At 45.4% G+C, this 21,226-nt stretch overlaps 1 protein-coding gene across 1 annotated transcript in view; it reads left to right on the forward strand.

The window, feature by feature from the left end:
• si:ch211-210g13.5 (inactive phospholipase C-like protein 2) overlaps positions 1-21,226 on the forward strand; it is an 81,391-nt gene that overhangs the window by 50,724 nt on the left and 9,441 nt on the right. Inside the window, exons 2-4 of the mRNA XM_035405393.1 lie at positions 1,459-3,945; positions 9,039-9,242; positions 12,121-12,196. Of these exons, the coding sequence (XP_035261284.1) occupies positions 1,459-3,945; positions 9,039-9,242; positions 12,121-12,196 (2,767 nt within the window). The remainder of the gene's footprint in view (positions 1-1,458; positions 3,946-9,038; positions 9,243-12,120; positions 12,197-21,226) is intronic.

A 21,226-nucleotide genomic window follows, 5' to 3' on the forward strand; every position in this document is an offset into this window, starting at 1 on the left:
ATTTTGTTTACAATAGATAATTCAAAGCTGTGACAATGTAAAATTAAGCTGCAACTTTTCTTGCAACAGTAGTTACCCAATTAATTCCAGTTTTTCTGTAAGATGTCTTTGTACTAGTGGTTCTGTAAAATGTGCTATGCAAATGAAACTGAATTAATCTTGGGAATTTAATTTTGATTTGGTCTTGGTTAATTGAGTGGTTTCATTTTAAAATGAACTCTTAACACTGCTTTCCACCAAAAGTTCATGAAGTTAAATTCATGAAGCTTGTGTATAAACATTTTTTGAAAATGTAAGCTGAAGCTGAGAAAGTCGTCTTTTTTTTTTTTTAAGAAAAGTACGCGCTACAGTACAAACTTCACTTTCGCATACATTCAGTGCAGTAAAAAAACATAAACAGTACTTCCTGTATGTATTTCCCCTTTTACGCAAACTTCTAGCCTTTTCACATCATCTGCGTACTGGGAACGCCCTGACTGCTCTGATCGTTTTATATGGCGTCTTCTGTAGGTCTGTGTCTCTCAGGGACTCTGGCGCAGGTTAGTGCCCGGCAGAGGGATCTGTCCAATGAAAGAAGGATGGCGGTTAATGGCTTTGATCTTCCATTTGGAGAGGCCCCGCTGTGCTGCCTCACACTGGCTGCCCTGGCAGCGATCCTGTGGGTGTTCGCTCCTCTCAAGCAGAACCCCAGTTGCGTCTCGATGCCTATTTTAGAAGAGCTAGTGTGCCAAGAATCATAGTGGGGGTGGCATCTGGTGCCAGGGAAGTGCTCCTCACATCCATTAACACGGACAATCCTGGTGCACTTCTCATATGATCGAAGTGAATAACTACAACAGCAGCAGCAGTAATAGATCACATTGTTGTCCAGTTCCTAGTTTTGTCACGAACTAGCTTTCATTTATTATATTTTTCATTCTGTGTGGCATGTAAACCAAGTGCTCAGTTCTGTGAATATAATGATGAAGTCACAAACATAATTTTACTCTGCGGCAGTTTGACTGAAGGGGACGACCTTATTAAGCAGCCACTTGTATCCATCGAACATTAATTCTGCTTTTGTGCATGACATACAATGGAGATGTGTGTTCCATGTCTCTGTCTGAGGAGAGGTTTGCTTTGCAGTGAGACATTTATGAGCCGGGACAAGAGCTGTAGAACTAGTGCCCAGAAAGTTGTTTGCAGTGCGCTTCTGGACAGTGTAGGATTTGCATCAGAATTAGATAATTCGTTATAACCATCTTCATCTTCATGTTGTATTGTCCAGCTGCTCAGTGTGTATTCATGTATACAGTACATTTATGCCCATTTATGCCTGTGCTACTTTATATGTTTTTGCATATAGCTATGTTTCTTCTCTGGATATGCATTATGTGCCTACTCTGTAGAGATGTGAATTCAGTGTGCATGGGCAGAATATGATCTGTAACAGTTTTCTGTCTCTCGTTGTCTCTGCAGGATGGCTCCAAGCAGAAACAGGTGCGGAAGAAAACGGTGTCGTTCAGCACCATGCCAAACGACCGCACGATTAACAGCACCGCAGCCTGCATGGCCTTCATGATGGAGGGCTGCGAGATGAAGAAGGTGCGCTCCAACTCGCGCATGTACAACCGCTACTTCCTGCTGGACTCAGACATGCGCTGGCTGCGCTGGGAGCCCTCGAAGAAGGACTCGGAGAAGGCCAAACTGGAGATCAAGAGCATCAAGGAGGTGCGGCTAGGAAAGAAGACCCCCGTGCTGCGTAGCAACGGCCTCTCTGACCAGTTTCCCGAGGAGTGTGCTTTCTCCATCATCTACGGGGACAACTACGAGTCCCTGGACCTGGTGGCCAGCACGGCTGACGTGGTCAACACATGGGTGATGGGCCTCCGATACCTGGTCTCTTATGGTAGGCATACAGTGGGTGTTGTTGAACCCAGCCAGCCCAGCTTAAGGAACTCTTGGATTGGTTCAGTGTTTGAGGTAGCTGATGTGCAGAAGGAGGGACACATCGACATCTCCATAGCCACCCAAATCATAAGGGGACTGAACCCTGGCAAGAAGGCATCACGAATAGAGCTGAAGTTCAAGGAGCTTCAGAAGACTAAAGATCAGTGCCGGGAGGAGATAACAATTGATACATTCACTGAAGCCTACTGTGAGCTGTGCACGCGCCCAGAAATCTTCTTTCTTTTAGTACAGTTCTCCAGCAATAAGGAGTACCTGGACTGCAAGGACCTCATGCTCTTTGTGGAAGTGGAGCAAGGGATGGAAGGGGTGACAGAAGAGATGTGCATGGACATTGTCCGTAAGTTTGAGCCATCCATGGAGGGCAAGGAACGGGGATATCTCTCCATTGATGGCTTTACGCACTACCTCCTCTCCGCCGAGTGTCACATCTTCGACCCTCAGCACAAACGAGTCTGCCAGGACATGACGCAGCCTCTCTCCCACTATTATATCAACTCTTCGCACAACGCGTCCCTCCTGGAGGACCACTTCTGGGGCTCTTCAGATATCAATGGCTACATTAGGGCCTTGAAGATGGGCTGCCGAAGCCTTGAGGTGGTGGTCTGGGATGGCCCAGACAACGAGCCCCACATCTACGTGGGGAGCTCCATTGCCTCTCAGGTGGCCTTCTGCAAGGTCCTGGATGTCATCAACCAGTATGCCTTTGAGAACTCTGAGTATCCTCTCATCCTCTGCCTGATAACTCACTGCTGTATTCTACAGCAGAAGGTCATGGCACAGCACCTGAAGAAGATCCTTGGGGACAAACTGTATGTGGACCTCCCTAACTCCGAAGAACATTACCTACCCTGCCCTGAGAAGCTGAAAGGAAAGATCCTTCTGAAAGGCAAGCGGTTGCCCTATAACTACCCTGATTCTGAAGGGGAGGTTACTGATGAAGATGAAGGCATGGAGATGTCGAGGAGGGTAGGGGCTGAAGAGAACGACCAGCTCAATGGGATCGGATCCAGGCGGCTGCGGCTGTGCAAAGAGCTCTCTGATCTGGTCACCCTCTGCAGGTCAGTGCAGTTCAGAGACTTTGAGACATCAAAGAGGTACCAGAGTTTCTCTGAATTGTGCTCCTTCAATGAGGTTGATGCTAACAGATTTGCCAATGAATACCCAGAGGACTTTGTGTGCTACAACAAGAGGTTCCTGTCTAGGGTGTACCCCAGCCCCATGCGTATCGATGCCAGCAACATGAACCCTCAGGACTTTTGGAAGTGTGGATGTCAGATTGTAGCTATGAATTTCCAGACCCCTGGTCTGATGATGGACCTCAACTTGGGATGGTTCCGGCAGAATGGGAACTGTGGTTATGTTCTACGGCCTGCCATCATGAGGGAGGAAGTGTCGTACTTCAGTGCCAATGCTCGGGATTCCTTGCCGGGTGTTTCAGCCCAGCTACTGCACATTAAGCTTATTAGTGGGCAGAACTTGCCCAAGCCAAAGGGGTCAGCTGCTAAGGGGGACGTGGTGGAACCCTACATATATGTGGAAATCCATGGAATCCCTGCTGACTGCGCAGAGCAAAGGACTAAGACTGTATCCCAGAATGGGGATAACCCGATATTTGATGAGAGCTTTGAGTTCCAGATCAACCTCCCCGAGTTGGCGGTGCTGCGCTTTGTGGTACTGGATGACGACTACATCGGGGATGAGTTCATCGGCCAGTACACCATCCCCTTTGAGTGTCTACAGCCCGGATACCGCCATCTTCCCTTGCAGTCTTTAACCGGGGAGTTTCTGCCTAACACCACACTCTTTGTGCACATTGCCATCACCAACCGGCGGGGAGGGGGCAAGGGTCACAAGCGGGGACTTTCAGTGAGGAAGGGCAGGAAAGCCCGTGAGTACACCTCCACAAAGACTACTGGGATCAAGGTGATAGACGAGCTTTTCAGGGCCTCCACGCAACCCCTGAGAGAAGCTACCGACCTCAGAGAAAATGTGCAGGTACTGAACAAGCCGCATGTCATGTTTCAATAAATCATTGTGTCAGAGGAAAAAAGAAATGTGCAATGACTAAAGATCAAACCATAATTTATCGATTGGTGAATAATGATTTTAGGAATAGTCTTGCATGGTTCTTGCTCATACTGGCAGTACACTTTTTTTTTAAACCTGAAAAGCTTTAGGGAACACGAATACATACTCATAAATGAGTGGTGTTATTGGATAGGTACAATGGCAATAAAAATGAAAGCTGGAGAGGGGATTTGCGCTGTAATTATTGGCTAAGGGTGCAGTTAAAATGAGTTAACAGTAGAAGACCTGGGGGTCATCTTTGTAGGGCTCAAGCCATAATTTTCTGCTGACATTTTTCAAAGTCAGTAGCTTGAGATTGAGTTGTGTCACTAATTGCTGCATACTGTACTTTCATGTTGTTAAAGATAAGGCAATTAAGGGCTTTATGAAAGAAGTAATCATTAGAGCTCTGAGTTGCCAGGTTTTTCTCTCACAGGGATTTGAAAGAGTTCAATTCCCTCAGCCATCTTCAGTAGGGAGGGAACCATTGCTTGTTACCTCCTATTATTTCTCCTTATACTTGAATGATAAGCAATGGAACTACTTGTCATATTTGTTGAGCCTTTAATGAAAGCCCTCTTCACTGGATGCTATATGTAGTAGTTCAGTAACCTAGAGGTACACAGTTTTATTTTTCTATTCATTATCAAAGATTTGGCTTTAGTGAACCATTTTTAAGAAATGATAAATCCCACCACCCGTCTTTGATGTTTTTTTTATAGCTTTTGCAGCTGAATACAATGGCTCTTTCTCCTATTTATTGAAATAAATTCATTTTTTTGCCTGTAATGAATGCATAATTAATATTTTGCCCCAGGCCAGAATCATATTAAAACAGAAGATGCTGAATAAATTAATGTTTTTATTTAATGTAATAATTTGCACCAGCCCAATAGCCTACAGTAGGTGCGCACAGCTGGTCCTTTCTTCATATTTGCTTGTTTGTTTGTTGCTGTTTGTTCATCATTCTACCAATCGTACACCACGAGAACTGCTAGTGCCATGAAGCCTGGGATTAGGCTATCATTGGACATGAGTCAATTATAGGCTGTTTCTGGATAAAGAAATGAGAATATCTTGACTACTTTTTACCGCCAAGAGTGATAAAGGGTTTCCTGTAGGATTTAGGGCTGAGGGATTCTGGAGGGCTTAGCAGTACTTATTTTCACTACAGCACATTGTAAGCGGCTCTAATGTCACTACACCAGCTACAGAAATAAGTAATGAGAGGATGTAGTGAAACATTCTTTGGCTTGAAGTCATCTATTTCTTGCCCTACAATTCTTATGATCTCTATCAGAACAACATGTATTTTTGCTTTTAAAGGGCTTAAAGTCTTCCACTTTGTCATTCTGTGATTAGCTTAATATACAGTATTAATTTTATAGTTTATATGACTTTCCTTTCCCTGGAATTCTGAACTGGAAGTCTTACCAATTAGCCTACTATTTGGATTGGTAATGATTGTTATTGCATTGGCCAACTTTTTTCAAATCTGTTAATTGCAAAAAGAAAACAAATGTTTTTAATATCTGGTAGTAGACGGCAAGCTATAGCCTACTTTTTTCAGAAATCACTATTTTCTAAACACAAAATTAAATTTACCATAGTGCCTCGTTCAATATAGTGCCAAATCTTATTTGTTTTGTTTGTTTGTTTATTTATTCCACATTTGTTTTGGCATGCAAATTCATTATATTGATAAAAAAGCACAGCAAGGCGATCTGTAATTAATACCATTGTTATTGAGTGGCTCTGTTTTATAACAGATTATGGATACCACAAATGGAAAAACAACTCCACACTCAGTCCCTTAGCAAGTGGTGCCTATAACCCATCTGTCATTAAACTGTGGCCTTCATTTAAAAAAAGCTCACAGCATTTATATCTTTACCATAGAAACTATATCTGGTATAAACTATGTGGTATGTGCTGTGTGTGCTAGGTTAAATGGTGGCACATGTTAACACTACAGGTGGTATATAACATCAGTGCTACAGTTCACCAAATTAAGCCTCTGCTATTGTCCAGTCTTCACAAGATTGCACCCCCAAATGGCAGATCATGCATCATTGCTTACTGTGATGTTTGAGTCACCATCTATGATAGCTTCGCTTTTTTTTTAGTTAAGAAAGCAGTTGGCAACGTAAGGAGCCAAAATAATGTTTCATTTTTATCTTACAGTAGGCCTACATCTTGAATCACTGATTGCTCAAACCAGTGGATTGAGACCAAGACATCAACCAGCATATAGCCTATACACAGCATTAATACATGGAACTTACAGTAAGCCTTTGCGTAGGCTTGTGCTAAATAACGTGGCAATAAATGATTCACTGGCGTGCTTGCCTCCAGCAGTAGTGCGCTTAATGTAAAAATCCATTGACATCAAGAGAAGAGTATATCGGCATGGTAAATCTGACCTTATTTCCGAACATTTGCTTTGAACTGGGTCGTTTGTCTTAGTCTTGAGAGCAAATATAGTCTAAACACTGAGGAGATACTATCTCGTGTAAGTCTTAATCTTGTCATTTACTGTTACTTCTAGGTTGGAAAGGCAAAAACATGAGTGTGACTAATTGTCATACTGTTATATGTTTGTTAAACAGGAAACTGTTATTATTGGCCTCTGCTGAATTATTAGTCTGCTTTAATAATAGGTAGCTCATGAGCTTGGACCTCAGTATTTGATCAGAGTTGCAAATCGTGAGATTACAACAGCCGGGGCTATCGGCTATCACTGACCGCAGATTTGTGAGCCCATTAACGTGCAAGGGTGCCCACGGCAACCGCCCCCCCAGCCCCGGCCTCTGCCACATAATCAAGCATTGATCTAATAAAGGAATAGAGTAAGTAAATGAATGAATGAAGTGAAGTGGAGGCCTGTGGGAAGAGGGAGGAGCGGGGGAGAAATTAGATTCTCATGGCAGGGCTTCTCTGCCAGTTCTCCCCGCTCCTCTCCCTAAGGCCACGGAGGAGGCCTCAGCAGGAGGCCCGGGGAGTGTCGGCACCTCTGGCCCTTGACTCCCTGCCTCTCGCCGCGAGGGGGGGGATCTGTCGAGGGCGCGTCCGGGGGGAGTGCCCAGGGGTCGTCCGTGGTGTCTCGGCTTTCAAAAAGCGGCTGTTGCCGGGGGAATGGAGAGGTGCGCTCAGAAGGAAACACGCCTTTAGACCTCGAGTCTCCTCTGAGGTCTTGGCCGCTTCGAGAGCTGAAACTGCGGATTAAGGAACGAGAGCTCCTTGTTACAGCTCATTTCCACTTCACAAATGGCTTTCAGAACAATAAGTCTCTATTGCCAGCAGTTTTGTACTTTCCTTTTCTTAACACTGAGTTGTCTGCAGGTAGATTTTGGCTGAAAAACAAAAACACATTGATCTTTTGGGTAGAAAGAGAGAGTTTAGAGGGAGAGGGTCTGGATGGCAATTGATTAGGACTATATGGCTTATCATTCCCAAAATGTGAGAAATAGGCTGAGAAATAGGATGAGAGGGAGAGAGAGAGAACAGCCTGCCCCTGCTCCCTTGGTTAGCGTGTTAAGATAGCCCCTCCTACGTCTCTTTAATTGAAACTTTGGGAACGGGGGGGGCACAACCTCACAAACAGCTTAATTAAAAACACCTCTCTCTCTCTGAAGCGCGCGGTCTCCACGCAGCCCGGCGATTCCGCGGTTCCGCACGGACTCGCCGCGCCGCTGGCTCCGCCCCCCCGCCTTCGTTCGCCCGTCGCGAACCTGAAAAACAAACCGAGCCGGGGTCAGAGAGAGAGCGCCGAGTTCCTCCGGCTTCTCCTGGGAGCTCGGAATCGGAGGCGCTGTTAGCCGCTCGTCTGCAGCACTGCACACAAATCCCTGTGTTCAGCCAGCTCCCCCCTCATAAGACCCCCCCCCCCCCACTTCTTTTCCTACGAGGTCAGGGCCCAGGATAACGCCGTCTCCGCATAATAGGGCCTTTCTCCGGGGCCTGGGGGCTCCCAGTGTGTGATTGTCCCTTTCCCACGCTGTGTGGAGGGTTTCCCAAGCAGAGTCCAGAATGCCGTCTCTTTCTCCCTTTGCGTAGTTTTTTCTTTCTTTCTTTTTTTTTTTACCTCCGTCTTTTGGCGGAGGCAGTGGAAGGTACCGTGCGTGTCGGATCTGAAAGGAAGTGCCCTGAATCGAGGCTCGGTTCCCCCGCTGTGGGAACGGCAGAGCTGGGGGTGCTTTGGGGTGGTGGGCGGAGGGGGGGGGTCGGGCTTTTACGATCCGGAAAAAAACGCTTTAATGGATCCCCCTTCTCTGTGAATGAGGCCGGCGACGCCGTTGGGCCCTTAACCCGTGATCGGAATCAGAACTCCGGTCTCGGGCACGAATCCAGTCATTCACGAAGAAGCCTCCTCAGTCGAATGTAATGCCTGTGTTTGTAATGCTCAGCATTTCGCTTGCTGATGAACTCCCTGGTCTCTCTTACTTGCAGAGACATGCCTGTTACCTCAGTGTTTGTGCTCAGAGGCCCAGAAGTTATTTTCCCTGTCATATCCCAAAGCAGAATTTAATATGCATGCGTTTGCGCACCTTGAAATGCGCATAGCCAGCGCACAGCATTATTCATTCCGCTCTGCAGTCCGCCAGCTGAGCTGCGCAGACGATTTGCTGTGGGAGTACACCTTTCACGCATCTGCTGCAGCCAGGTTGCAGGTGTCCAATGGTCCTGACTCCAGAATGTTCTGAAATAAATGCTAACATGCTGCAACCACGTATTTGCTGAATCAGTCTTTACAGAGCTCAGAGAAAATGTACCACATGGTTTGAATTATGAGGGAGCCAGGGAAAGCTCACCCCCCCAAAAAAAGAAAAGACCTGAGCTCCCCGAGACCCCCCAAAAGCCTGATTGTAATTCAGACCCTGACTATAAGTTATAATAAGCAATTGGCCTGTGATGATAGTATCTCCAAAAACTTTAGTCCTTCAGCATCCAGTGAACACTAACCCTTTGATTCTTCGATTCATTGACCGAATCCTCCCGTGATCTTGCTTCTGTTTTCCCAGAATGCTTTGGTGTCCTTCAAGGAGCTGTGCGGGCTGACGCCGGCCGCCAACATGAAGCAGTGCATCCTGACAGTGTCCACCTGGCTGCTGAACAGCGAGCGGACCCTGCGGGTCACCGTCAACCTCAGCGAGGCCTACCCCACCATGGAGGCCCAGGGGCCCGTGCCCGAGCTGCTGCGCAAGGTCCTCACTGCCTACGACACGGTGCGCGCCCCACCCAACCCCCGCCATCCCACCCTCCCACCGAATACCCAACACCTCCAGTCTTCCGCACTGCTCTCCCTCACAGCCTCACACGTTACAAAATGAGTATTGTACCTTATCGAACCTGGGTTTTGTAGTCGTTCCTATGACCATGATGTGCACTTTTGTACGTCGCTTTGGATAAAAGCGTCTGCTAAATAAATGTAATGTAATGTCTCAAAACTGATCTGAGGGGGTCACTGCTTATGCCCGTTTTTCATTCCAAAAAGCTGGACACTTTGTACACCCACCCACTTCCCAAATTTATGTGAAAGCAGTGTGTGTCCTTGTAAGCTCATGGTTAAAATGACCAGGTAAAGAACCCTCTGATAGTGCTTTCAGTGAATGTCAAATGTAATAAAATTGAAAGCAGGAGCTTAAGCATAGACTGACGTGTCCTGTACTGTTCCCTCAGTTTGAGAGTGTTAAAATGTTTCTTTCTAAGCCCAGCGCTACACTTGTTTGGTTTTAAACTGAATGTTAAATTCAGTGTTTCTATAATGCAGTGGCACACCTTATGAGGTTGCATGTCGTGTGAATTGAGGAAATGTATGCGACCATGTATATCTCACAGCTGTAAAATCACTTTAAATGAGCATCTCATTAGGCACTTCAGCACAAAGGTGCTAGCGGTTTTGAAAAGTGTTTATGTGCCTTGAGGCAACATGTGAGAGAAAGAGAGAGAGAAAGGACTACACTATGCAGAATAAAGTTGGCCCTTCTTTTCTGACCCAGTTGAAACAGGTCACAGAGTGCATTGAGCCCTTACCAAGCACCACTGAACATTAACTTTTGGCTCCACTTTTTCCACAGAGTGCACTGCTGCTAATGTGACAAGCTTATTACTGATGCCGAAACGTACAATTCACAAGACCTTCATAAAAATATAGTTGAAGCAGAATGGAATTTGAGTCAGCTTGCTAGCTTTCAGTTCACAAGTGACAACTGAGTGAAAGCCAGCATGGCCTGGAGCTATTGTAGCCAGAGCTAGCCAACGCATGCGATTCCCGAGCCATAAAACCTAATGAGGGCAGACAGAAAAAGCACCAGTCCAGACTCTTGTTGCTAGCATATGCTTTTGTAGTTCAACTCTGTTTAGTTTTATGTTCAGCAGACATGAGAGGATGTGTGGGAACCCGAACCCAGTATTGGACTTGCCAAGTTGAAAATCTCTGCCTCTGTGTGTTACGTCTGTAGTTGTTAGGAATCGTGTCCAATTAACCCCGGCCAAAATCACCCCACGACATTCTGTGACAGTCATGACTCACCTGACCTGCTTGCTGAGTGCTTTGGGGACGCGGCGTTTGCGTTATTAAAATTGAATAAGCCTCCAGTGCTGGCACAGAGGCCTCCACCAAACTAAGCTGGCAAATGAACAGGAAGGAGGACGCAGAAACATGGCTTCCACCTCCTCCCTGCCAAACAGAGGTGTTAATGTTTATTAATCATTTACGCCGCACCGTCGTGGGAACTTAATGGGGGATAGCTTCCCCATTTAGTTGAGAACTCGCTAGCAGAGAAATCAGAAGGACTAGATTAAAAGAGGAAATGGCCTCCCTGTGAGAGGAGATTGCTTGTGGGGGGGTCGGAGGGGCGGGGTGATCAAGCGTGAGGCTGGACGGACGCTGCAGCCCTCTTTCTTCTCACTTCCTGCCGGAATCACATCCTCAGTAGCTGATCATTTCTGCCTTTTCTTCTGCCAGGAATGAGCTCATCCTAACAGCCTGGCCCTCTGTGTGTGCGTATGTATGCGTGTGCGTGTGTGCATTCGTGCGTGTGTGTGTGTGCGTATGTGTGCACGTGCGTGTGTTTGTGTGTGTGCGTGCATGTATGTGTATGCATGTGTGCGTGCATGCATGTGTGTGCATGCGTGTGTGCGTGGTGTGCGTGCATGTGTGTGTGTGTGTGTATGTGTGTGTGCAAACACGCGCCTACCTGTATGTGTGTTTGTATGTTCATGTTGCGTGCGTGTGTTTCTGTGCATGTGTGTGTTTGTGTCTGTGTGTACATGTTATATATGTGTATGTGTTTTTGTGGTAATGTATACATGTATGTAATTACATAGCATGTTTAGGTATATATACAGTATGCACATGTGTGCATGCATGTGTGTACTTAAGTGAGTTTGTTTATGTTCTGTATGCATGTGATGTTCATCTGTGTTTATATGCGAGCAGGAGCATGTGCACTTGTGCAGAGGCTGTGGCTAAATTAAGGCCTTCTTGTGCCCTATCAGATGAAAGTCACAGTCCCCTGTGTCCAGACCAATGAAAAGATGGAAATGGAACCCAAGAGCGTTAGTAAATATAATGCGAAGCTTGGTTACAAGACTGATGTGTGTCCAGATAATTCAGAACATCCCATATGGGGGGAGTGTTTGATATGAGGCCCACTGCCTCCTTTACCCTTTTATCACAATGCAAAAAAAATACAAATTCAGCCGAGTGGAAACTATCTACCGCACAGATTTCTTTCATCTTGTCCGTGTGTGATGGTATGCTGCACAAAATTATAAAATAAAAAATCTTTCAAAGTTTATGAAGTGTTTGAAAGGCTTCAGAATAGCCCTCTGGTTCGCTCTGTATTTTGTTGTGGAAGGGACACCTGAAGGCCTGTTCACAGGAAGTGGCTGATTCAGGCTGATTCGGGCTGATTCCTGGTGATTCGGGTTGATTCTGGCTGATTCATGGTGATTTCGGGTTGATTCTGGCTGATTCATGGTATATTTTGGGTTGACTCTGGCTGATTCCTGGTGATTTCGGGTTGATTCTGGCTGATTCTGCCTGATTCGGGCTGATCTGAGCTGATTTTCTCTGCCTCCTCCTTTCTCCTCGCACAGATGATCCAGACGAGCCGCACGCTGATCGAGTCTGCTGACGCCGTCTACTCAAAGCTCATGCAAGCGCAGCGAGCAGGTGAGCGCGTCGCCGACCATGCCCTGCCCAAACGCCTTCCTCAGCCCTCCACTGTGATGACGAGCTGAAACTGCATTACACACCGTTACCACCCTGAAGGACACTATGAGCCTGATTCCGTAGGACCTTTAGCACGTGCAAAACCAATAACATGGCCACTGATTGGTCATAGTATTTGTTTTGCACCAGTCATTGGTTGTTTGGTTACTCGCGTGTGCTAAAAGGTTTTTCATTTGTTAAAGGTCTTAGTACCATGCCACCATGGACACTGTTAGCATTACCTGCAATCCATGCTATTAAATTCAAATCTACCTAGAAAAAATATGGGAAAATCCACATAATGGAGCAACTGTACAGTAGTGGCCTCTAAGGATGAGAATGTGCTGTCTTAGCCATCCTATCATTGTTGTGAAAACGGCTGTGCAAATCGAGGGTGATGTTAGCATACGCTCGGCACTGTCCAGTGTGAGCGTGCTCTGCGCTGTAATTTTTCTGGGCTCAAAGTGTGGAAACACTCCAGCCGCATTGCTGCTCTCAGGAAGTGGAGTCAAAAAGCCTTCATCAGAAGGCAGAGGCGTAATTATTCCTACAGAGAAAGCTCGCTGGGGGGGCGGTCAGGACTCTACTATATACGGCTTCTCCGCTTTGAGGCTATTTGAGCTTACCGACCTCCATGGACTTCACTCTCCGTGGTCTTCTGATGGCGGGAAATTGAGCCCTCGGCTTGCCGGCGCGGCTGTCCGGAGGTAATTGAGTTCGTGGGCAGCTGGGGAAGAAAAAAGCAGAAAAAAAAAGCAGAAAAAGAAAATGACTGTGAAGAAAAGCTGAAGAATGAATACCCGATCTGATAAGACGTGTGTGTGGAGACAAAGGCCGAGGGAGGCAGAAAGCATTAATGACATTAACTGCGACGATGAAAGATCCTTTATTAGCTTTTTGAAGGAAGCTGGACAAAAGCGTCCAGATCTCGCTGTGTAGCCGTAATTGAACTTAAAAGGACAAATTGTACAAAGTGCCTCCAGAGGAAGGGCAATGACTGTCTTCCTATTCACCACAGTGTTTGCAGCTCTAATTACTGAGCACACGCATCCTCCTTCTCCAATTGCTGTCATTTGCATTTCTGCAGGTGCTTGCAGTATCACAGCTCTGAATCACCACGAGGGAAGTGCTGATGTAGTGGAAGCTCATGTTTTAATATATATATATATTTATTGATATTAATTACTCCTGTTGTTATTTTGGTAATTATTGAGTTTCGAGGTAAACGTGGTCAGTCGGTCACATTAAGGAGCTGTGTCCACTCTCTCACAGAGTGACGTGAAGCAAAGAATGCGCACAGCACACTCACACAAACACACGTACATATCCATGAACACACTCACAAAAACACACATACTTATCCATAAACGCACACGCACACAGATACACACACACACACACACACACACACACACACACTGATACCAGTAATCATTCAGATGTGTGGTGTGGTGATCATGAGCACTCACAGCCTCTAGGTTTTCAGTCTGCGAGGCTGCGTTAGCATCTCTGACATGCGATGTTGTGATGATGCCCCTGGAGGGAGCGGCAGACGGTGCTGGCAGGTCCGCGCACGCCCTCGCTGACTGCCTGCGAGAGAGCGAGCAAGCGAGAAGGCCCCCGCTGAGCGAACGGCAGCCGGGCAAGCTCCGCCCATCCCCTCTACGGGCCCCGCCCCCTCGCCACGGCCCCAGTTTTGCCCCCTGTCCCACGGCTCTCGGAAGAACACCCGCCTGCTCACCCCCCGGCTGTTGGGTCGGAAGAGCGGCCGGGGAATGCGGAGACCGTGCAGCTGGCCGGTTTGCCGGAGTATCCAGTAGCTCGCCCGCGCTCCCTGCAGGAGCCAGCAGCTGTGCTGGTGTCAGCGGTGCGACGTCACGGTGGATTGAGTAACCAGGAGGCTTTGGAACGGGGAGCTGTGACAAACCGAGCAGCTGACATTCTGGGGCCTTCAAAACCCCTGAACGCCCTTTCTGTTTTACTTTCCTTCCAAGCGAAGACAATGTATTCCTGTGCCTTTGTGAGAGACTTGTCTTTGTGACGGATTAGATAATACCAGCCTTCCCTTTCATTGCGCAGGGATACTGAATGCTCATTGTAGTTTCAGGGATTAGAAAGTTTGGGTCCAAAAGGAAGGAGTACAAGAGCACAGACACAGGAAGCTGTTTTTTTTCCCGCGTAGCTGCACTGCTAACACAGGGGCAGCGCTGCAAGTCCCAGAGGATATTTACACACGGGGATCCGGTGCAAGGCGAAGACTAGAGCCTTTTAATAAAGCGAAAACAAGGCTGCTTTCACCAGCGAGGGCAAAGAGTGAGAAATGTTTTCATTAGCCTAGCTGAGGGATTAGCTTGCGCTGGATGTGAATGTGGATAGGATGCTTGTGTGCATTTGTCTGCGTTTCCTGGGCACCAGTCCAGTCCTGTGTAGGGTGACCCTCCATCAGTAGCTGAAGCTTTAATGAAACGGACAGGAAGTCAGGCCTCTGGCTGACATCTGGCTTTCCAGGCGTTACAACGGCCTGATATTATCACCACATTTCCCAAAAGGTCGAGACACTGCCAGCACAAGATTTCATGCATTGGGAAAATCTAAAATGATAATAAGAGCATTTCTAATATTTTTTGCTTGTTTGCCATCTTTGTTCTGTCTTAAAATATTTTTAAGATAGAACCAGATGGCAGCATTTTCGGGCATTGTCAGTACAGAAGAGGACATGTGGTGTGAACTTGAGCCAGGTACATTATGTGAATTCACTATGTTCCCGTAGTATTACTGAAAGAACCCGGTTTCTTTGAATTCTTAGAGCAATTGTTGTTCTTTTTTTTGTTGAGAAAATGACTTCCTTACTTGGATAATTAACAAGAATTGATTGACGACTGCAGTCTTGTCTGCTTTTACAGGGTGGGTGTGAAAGAAGGGAGAGAGTAGCACTGTGAAGAGACAGCTGTGAAGAAAATGGGGTTTGTTTTGTTTGGACATAAAGTTCAAAGCCATCTATTTTATTTGGACACGGTGTCATAAACAATGCCATTTTTGTTGGACTTAGATTTTCCACAGCGGATAAAACCACAAATATTTTGGCGAAATCCTAGAGGAAGAGGCTATAAATGGTGTGTGATTCAAATTAAAGGGCTTGATTTATCATGGGACGAAGCTATTTCTGAATGCAGCGTAAGGCACTTCTGATATTCCAGACATGGTTCAGCTGGGTATTGCCACAGCAGCGAGTCTTCAATGATTCATCCCTATAAAACCATAACAAGCCGATAATAGACAGGAATAGCCAATCAGGGAGAAGCATATGAGAGATAAAGCGGTATTTGTTGCTTCACACTGATGTTGAGGATTATTGGAGCGTCAGCAGCCGCCACCTTCGATAGAAAGAGTGAGATGGTGGATTGTTATTCCTCTGCAGTGTGGCCGTCCAGTTTGGATGGGTATTTATTGTTAACCAGTGGTTAACGATGCCACTTAGCGTTACCATCTTTTAAACAATGGTGTATAAATTGTTTATTATTGCTGACAGACCTGGGACAAATAGGTATTTGTTTTGGATTCAAATACTTTTCTATGCTTTACTGATCTCGTCTGGGGTATTGGAACCAATGAAATACGTCTGGTCATATTGGCAGGGTCAATTACACCAGGCAAGATCAATAGAGCACAGAAAAGTATTTGAATCCAAAACAAATACGTATTTGACCCAGACCTGATTACTGACAGTGACCAGATATCAACAACATCACATTTGCTAAATTCAGGTGTTAGAACTTGACTAGTCCATTAGAGCCTGGTGAAACCGCAGAGACTCCAGTATGGAAAGGGCGTGTAATCCTGTCAGTACATGCCTCCTCACAGCCCGGTGACACTCCTCTGTTCAGCCCCCCTCGCCCACCCACTGTGAGTGGGTCATGATTGTGTAAGATATTGGAGGGGGGAAAAAAGATATTTGAAAAAATGAGAATGTCCGCCTGACTGAATCATATCATAGTGATGCATGCTTTTTTTGTCATTTATTTTATTTTTTGTAAAACTTCCGGAACCCTCTGGGAAGGGTGAAGGGCATAATGTGTGGCTCTGCTGTTGGGTTTGTGTAGGCTGAAGCTCGTTGGGGGGGGTTGGAGCAGGAAGAGCTGGATAATGGTGAGGGGACTCAGCTTCTGTCTCAAGCTGACTGACTGAGACGCAGGGTATGGGTGAGGGCGGGCTAACCACGTGATGAGTCCCTCTGCCCATCACAACCTCACACCCCCCCCACCCCCCCCCCCCCCCACAACCCTGCTTTAATTAGAGCAGCCAATTTCTTCCCACTCCCAGCATCCTCTGCCCTACAGACCCTTCCTCAGACAGCTGCAGCATTGTCATTATAAATTATGATGCCTGCTTGTTGCCGGAGGTGCTTTTCATTTCAAAGAGAAGCTTCTGTGGTGAATAAAATCCCTGTCTGGTCAAGTCTGGTCGTGCAGGTGACTGAATTATGCTTTGAGGCAGCTGGTCATGTGGGTGACTGAATTATGCTTTGAGGCAGCTTGTCATGTGGGTGACTGAATTGCGCTCCAGGGCAGCTGGTCGTGCAGGTGACTGAATTGCTCTCCAGGGTAGCTGGTTGTGCAGGTGACTGAATTGCTCTCCAGGGTAGCTGGTTGTGCAGGTGAATGAATTGCTCTCCAGGGTAGCTGGTCGTGCAGGTGACTGAATTGCGCTCCAGGGCAGCTGGTTGTGCAGGTGACTGAATTGCGCTCCAGGGCAGCTGGTCATAAGTGTCTGTGCGCCTTTAAAAATGTTTTAAGTAAGTTGTCAATTTGCAGCCAGTATGCTGATTAGAAATAAATTGGCATGAAGAGAGAAAAGCTGAATTTTGTCATGAGTATTGCACCTCTGGCAACTGTGATTGGTCCGTATCTTATGCAGTTTGACATTTAATTCAACCTTCAAAGCAGCACGCGATTGACAGTCGAGGGAATATTTGTTTCTGATATTTTTACCCATTTAAGCATTCATATTGGGCCACGGGAGAGAGTGGAAAGATTATGAATGCCTGAAATGATTAAAAAATGTAAGATTCACAGGAATAAAAGATGAAAAGACTTCAAAGGAGGTTCTGTTGGTTCAATAGCACAAGTCAAATGCAAATCAGCATTTGTGGTGTAAATTTTACAATGCTGACAGTGGTGAGCAAATGGAAGACAGATAGCAAGACTGTGGGCTCTATCACAAACCGAGGGGAGATCAGGGTGTGCATTCGTGGTTCAGCCAAGTAGCATTCTCTGTTGTGCATTCAAAGTAGGAAGGGCTGGTGACAGGACAGCATCCCGCTGACCTCCGCTTTCGCTAACAAAGGCTTAACTGTGACTTCAGAATCAGAGCAGTGCACCATGGGAAAACAATACCACTGTGTGAGGTGGGAAACCTCATACAGTGCTGCAGTACTGCACCCTCCTAAAAAAACCACTCTACAGCTCTATGGTTTGGCATCAGATACCATCAGGTTCAGTATGACAAAGTACACGTATCACATCCTTACTAACTGGTGGTGGTCAGCGCAGTGAGTTCTCCTTTGAGTTACTGAAAAGTGTGGCAGGTGGGGTTCTGTCTCTGATTCAGTGGCAGTTGTGCTCCATGTCACTACAAGCAGAAAATAAAAAAAGTCCCAGCTCTCATCCATGACATAAGGGCTTTCTATCTCCAGATGCCGTGTAACTCTAATCATTATCGCAACCTGTCTGTGGGCACCCGAGCTGGGGTTTCCTGCTAAATTTGCACTTGCAGAATGTTTAGTTAAAGCTAGTACTTTCATTTCCTTGTCTGTTACATCAGCTGACATGTCAGCGGTCCTAGAGTTTGAGACAGCAGTGCTGGGATTGAGTGCACTTGCCCCTTTCAAATTTTTAAAGAAAAGGAGCAAATGAAAAAAACTAACATTCTGCGCAGATGGAACAGGAGGGGAGGAGGGTCAAAGTACAGCAAACCTCCCAAAAAAAACCCCATTGGTAGAGCTGCGGCACCCGCAGCAGCGAAACGTCTCACATCTGCAGGAGCAACTGAAAGCAGAAGAGCCGTGAGGGTTGTAGCACCGTTGTAGTAACGTGAGGGTTGTAGCACCGTTGTAGTAACGTGAGGGTTGTAGCACCGTTGTAGTAACGTGAGGGTTGTAGCACCGTTGTAGTAACGTGAGGGTTGTAGCACCGTTGTAGTAACGTGAGGGTTGTAGCACCTTCTGCGTCGTCGTCCTTGCCCTTTTTCCTCGGAGGACAGGAGGGCGAGCAGGTGATTTTATCTACAAACTAAAGGTTGCGTTGCTGGAAAGCATCACAAATGGCCCACTGTCGAGCGTGGGCGTATGTAAATTTCGGCGGGTGGTTTTTCTCCCTCTTTTTTTTGCTTCACGAGGCATCAGACATAAGACTTGTGTAAGCGCAGCCCTATAAAAAGAAGTATCACGCTCGTGTGGGTGAAACTGTTACGTCAGCAGTGGTTTGATGGTTATTTATGGCTGCTTTTTCCCCTCCTTTGTCTCCACCGTGCTCTGCTGTGCCTCGGTGAGCTTTAGAGTGAATTCCGTTACCAAGGAAATGTAAATGATCAAAGAATTTCTGCAGTGTGTAGAAAGAGTGAATTTTCTCTTAAACCTACATGATTGTGTGATAACTTGCTTTTAGGAAGCCATGTGACCTTCTGTTATGAACAGTGAGGGCTGGTGTGAAACATACCTCTCCATGGACTCAAATCAACTCAAATCAAACTCAAGTCATTTGTGAGGTGACCATTTTGACTATTTTGCTACCCTCTCGTGGAATTGCAGGGGATTAGTGCATCTCACAAGTCAATGCACTGGAGAGCAGGGCTGCGTTTTGGTAAGGAGTACAAAACCTAACAGCATTCAATGCAGTAAGAACAGCAGGAATTGAAATTGTTGTGTGTTGGTGATCTACATCAAGTTCTCCGTCCCTGTGCTATGTTGAAGAGAACCTTCATTTAGGTCCATGGTCAATGAGACAACAATGAATTTTCTTTTTGAAAATCAGAAATATTGAATACGGTCAAGAGACAGCATTGCACAAAATGCAGCATGATGATTTTGCAACATTCTGAAGCAAGGACCAAACTCTGCTGGCTTTTAATGTTTTCACTAAAAATAAAATCAAACCCATCAACAGTATGATTTTAAGGCCAAGAGCAAACTGCAGACTAGTACGCGTGTGCAATAGCTTGCTTCACCAGTCGGTATAGAGCTGCTTCACGTACATATAGTTCACAAAACTTAAGATATGCTAATGCTTCATCTAATGCTTGTATAATGCACTTATAAAAAAAAACATTTTTTATGCATGAGAATATACCCAGTAATTACTTAATTGCTTATCAGGTGTGTTACTGCATGGTTGAAACAAAAGCCTGCACCCAAACCGGTCCTTTATGGGTAAGATTGAGGACCCCTGACCAAAAATATTGTATTTAGCATGCATAGAGCTCCTCATTAGCCGATCGGGAAACATTTTTCAAGCTGTTTTATAATTATCAATAATTTTCTTCAGTATCACTCTCATTAGTTAGGCTCTGTTGATCTTATGTTGTGGTTATATTGTAAAGGATCTTTGGTGGATGCTCAGCCGAGAAGGGGCTATGTTTTGTTCTTGCTTTAAATGAGCTGGCACAGACCTCAACTAATTCATAACATACATGTAATTGAACATTAATTTATTTTCTTTTAGCGGTAAACTAACAATAATGACATTTGTAAATGATTTGTTGTTCATTCCATAGATGGGTTCACTCGGAAGATAGATACAATATTATGATGAATCAAAGCAAATACAAGGAACAGTAGGTGCCTAAGCTACATTTTGAGAAATGCAAGCTCTGACACCTACTGAACTAATAAAACGTAATGATTATTGGCTTTGATCCAGTTAGCATGTCACATCAAAGGCTCTTATATCATTACGTGATCTCTGGGGCAGAGGTGCAGAGCTCCTGTCCTGGAGGGCTGGTCTGCGTGTTGGCTTCTGTCCCAACCAATTACCTTAGTTTCAGTTTTCTGACGGCTCTAAAAACCATGCTGGTTCACTCCTGTGGTGGAGCACAGGAAAATGTTTAGGACACACTTGCAGTCTGCAGCTGTAGCTGGTGCTTATACAAATGTCAGAAAAAGATACGACTGCGATAATGAAATAATTAAGAGCAGAAGTCGAAACAGATCGGCCCTTGTCATGCACTCGTGTTTTTCACTTTAGTGGCAACAGATGCGAACTGCATCAACACTGAAATGAATATCACAGTACAGCATGACGTGACCAATGTATTGGGAAAACCCACACTGAGACCTCCCATATTACTTGGTTAAAAAAAAAACCTCATGCTGGTACTGATATTTAGAGTGAATGATACGTCCACAGCAAGTAGATAGCCATCGTGAGGGAGGACAGAAGAAAATGGAGATATCAGTTGTTTTGCAGTTCATAAATAAGACAAAATGTTTGCCAGCCTGGTAACATGTCCATTTGACTCTTCTTTCTACCTGTAAATATTATGTTGTTACCTGACAGATTATTGTTATACAACTATAAATTACCATCTTTTGCAAAATATTATGAGATGTAAATTGCAGGGTTTGATAACGAAACTGGTGGTTTTGCTGACTAGATTGCTGGCATAATATGCACATTTTTCATAAAAAAGAAAAAATGATCTTATGTTTTTTTAGTGTAGCATGATTGACGTCTGTCTAATAGTCATATATGAAATCATTACAGTCCTATCACTAAATAATTAACCTTTTTTTGTTAATATAGACTTCATGTGATCAGTTCATTTCTAGACATGAAAATGCTATCTTAGTCCTCAAGACAGGGCAAAAGCACTGGAATGTGTGATTAACCTTATGGCTAAAATATATTATACACATGATTTTCTGTTCATTATTATTTTGAACATTTGCTCATTAGATTATTTGCTACCTTTTCTATCTGACATTATTTATGATTGAAA

This window comes from Anguilla anguilla, chromosome 2 (genome assembly GCF_013347855.1).
Source record: "Anguilla anguilla isolate fAngAng1 chromosome 2, fAngAng1.pri, whole genome shotgun sequence".
In the NCBI taxonomy this organism is placed as follows: Eukaryota; Metazoa; Chordata; class Actinopteri; order Anguilliformes; family Anguillidae; genus Anguilla; species Anguilla anguilla.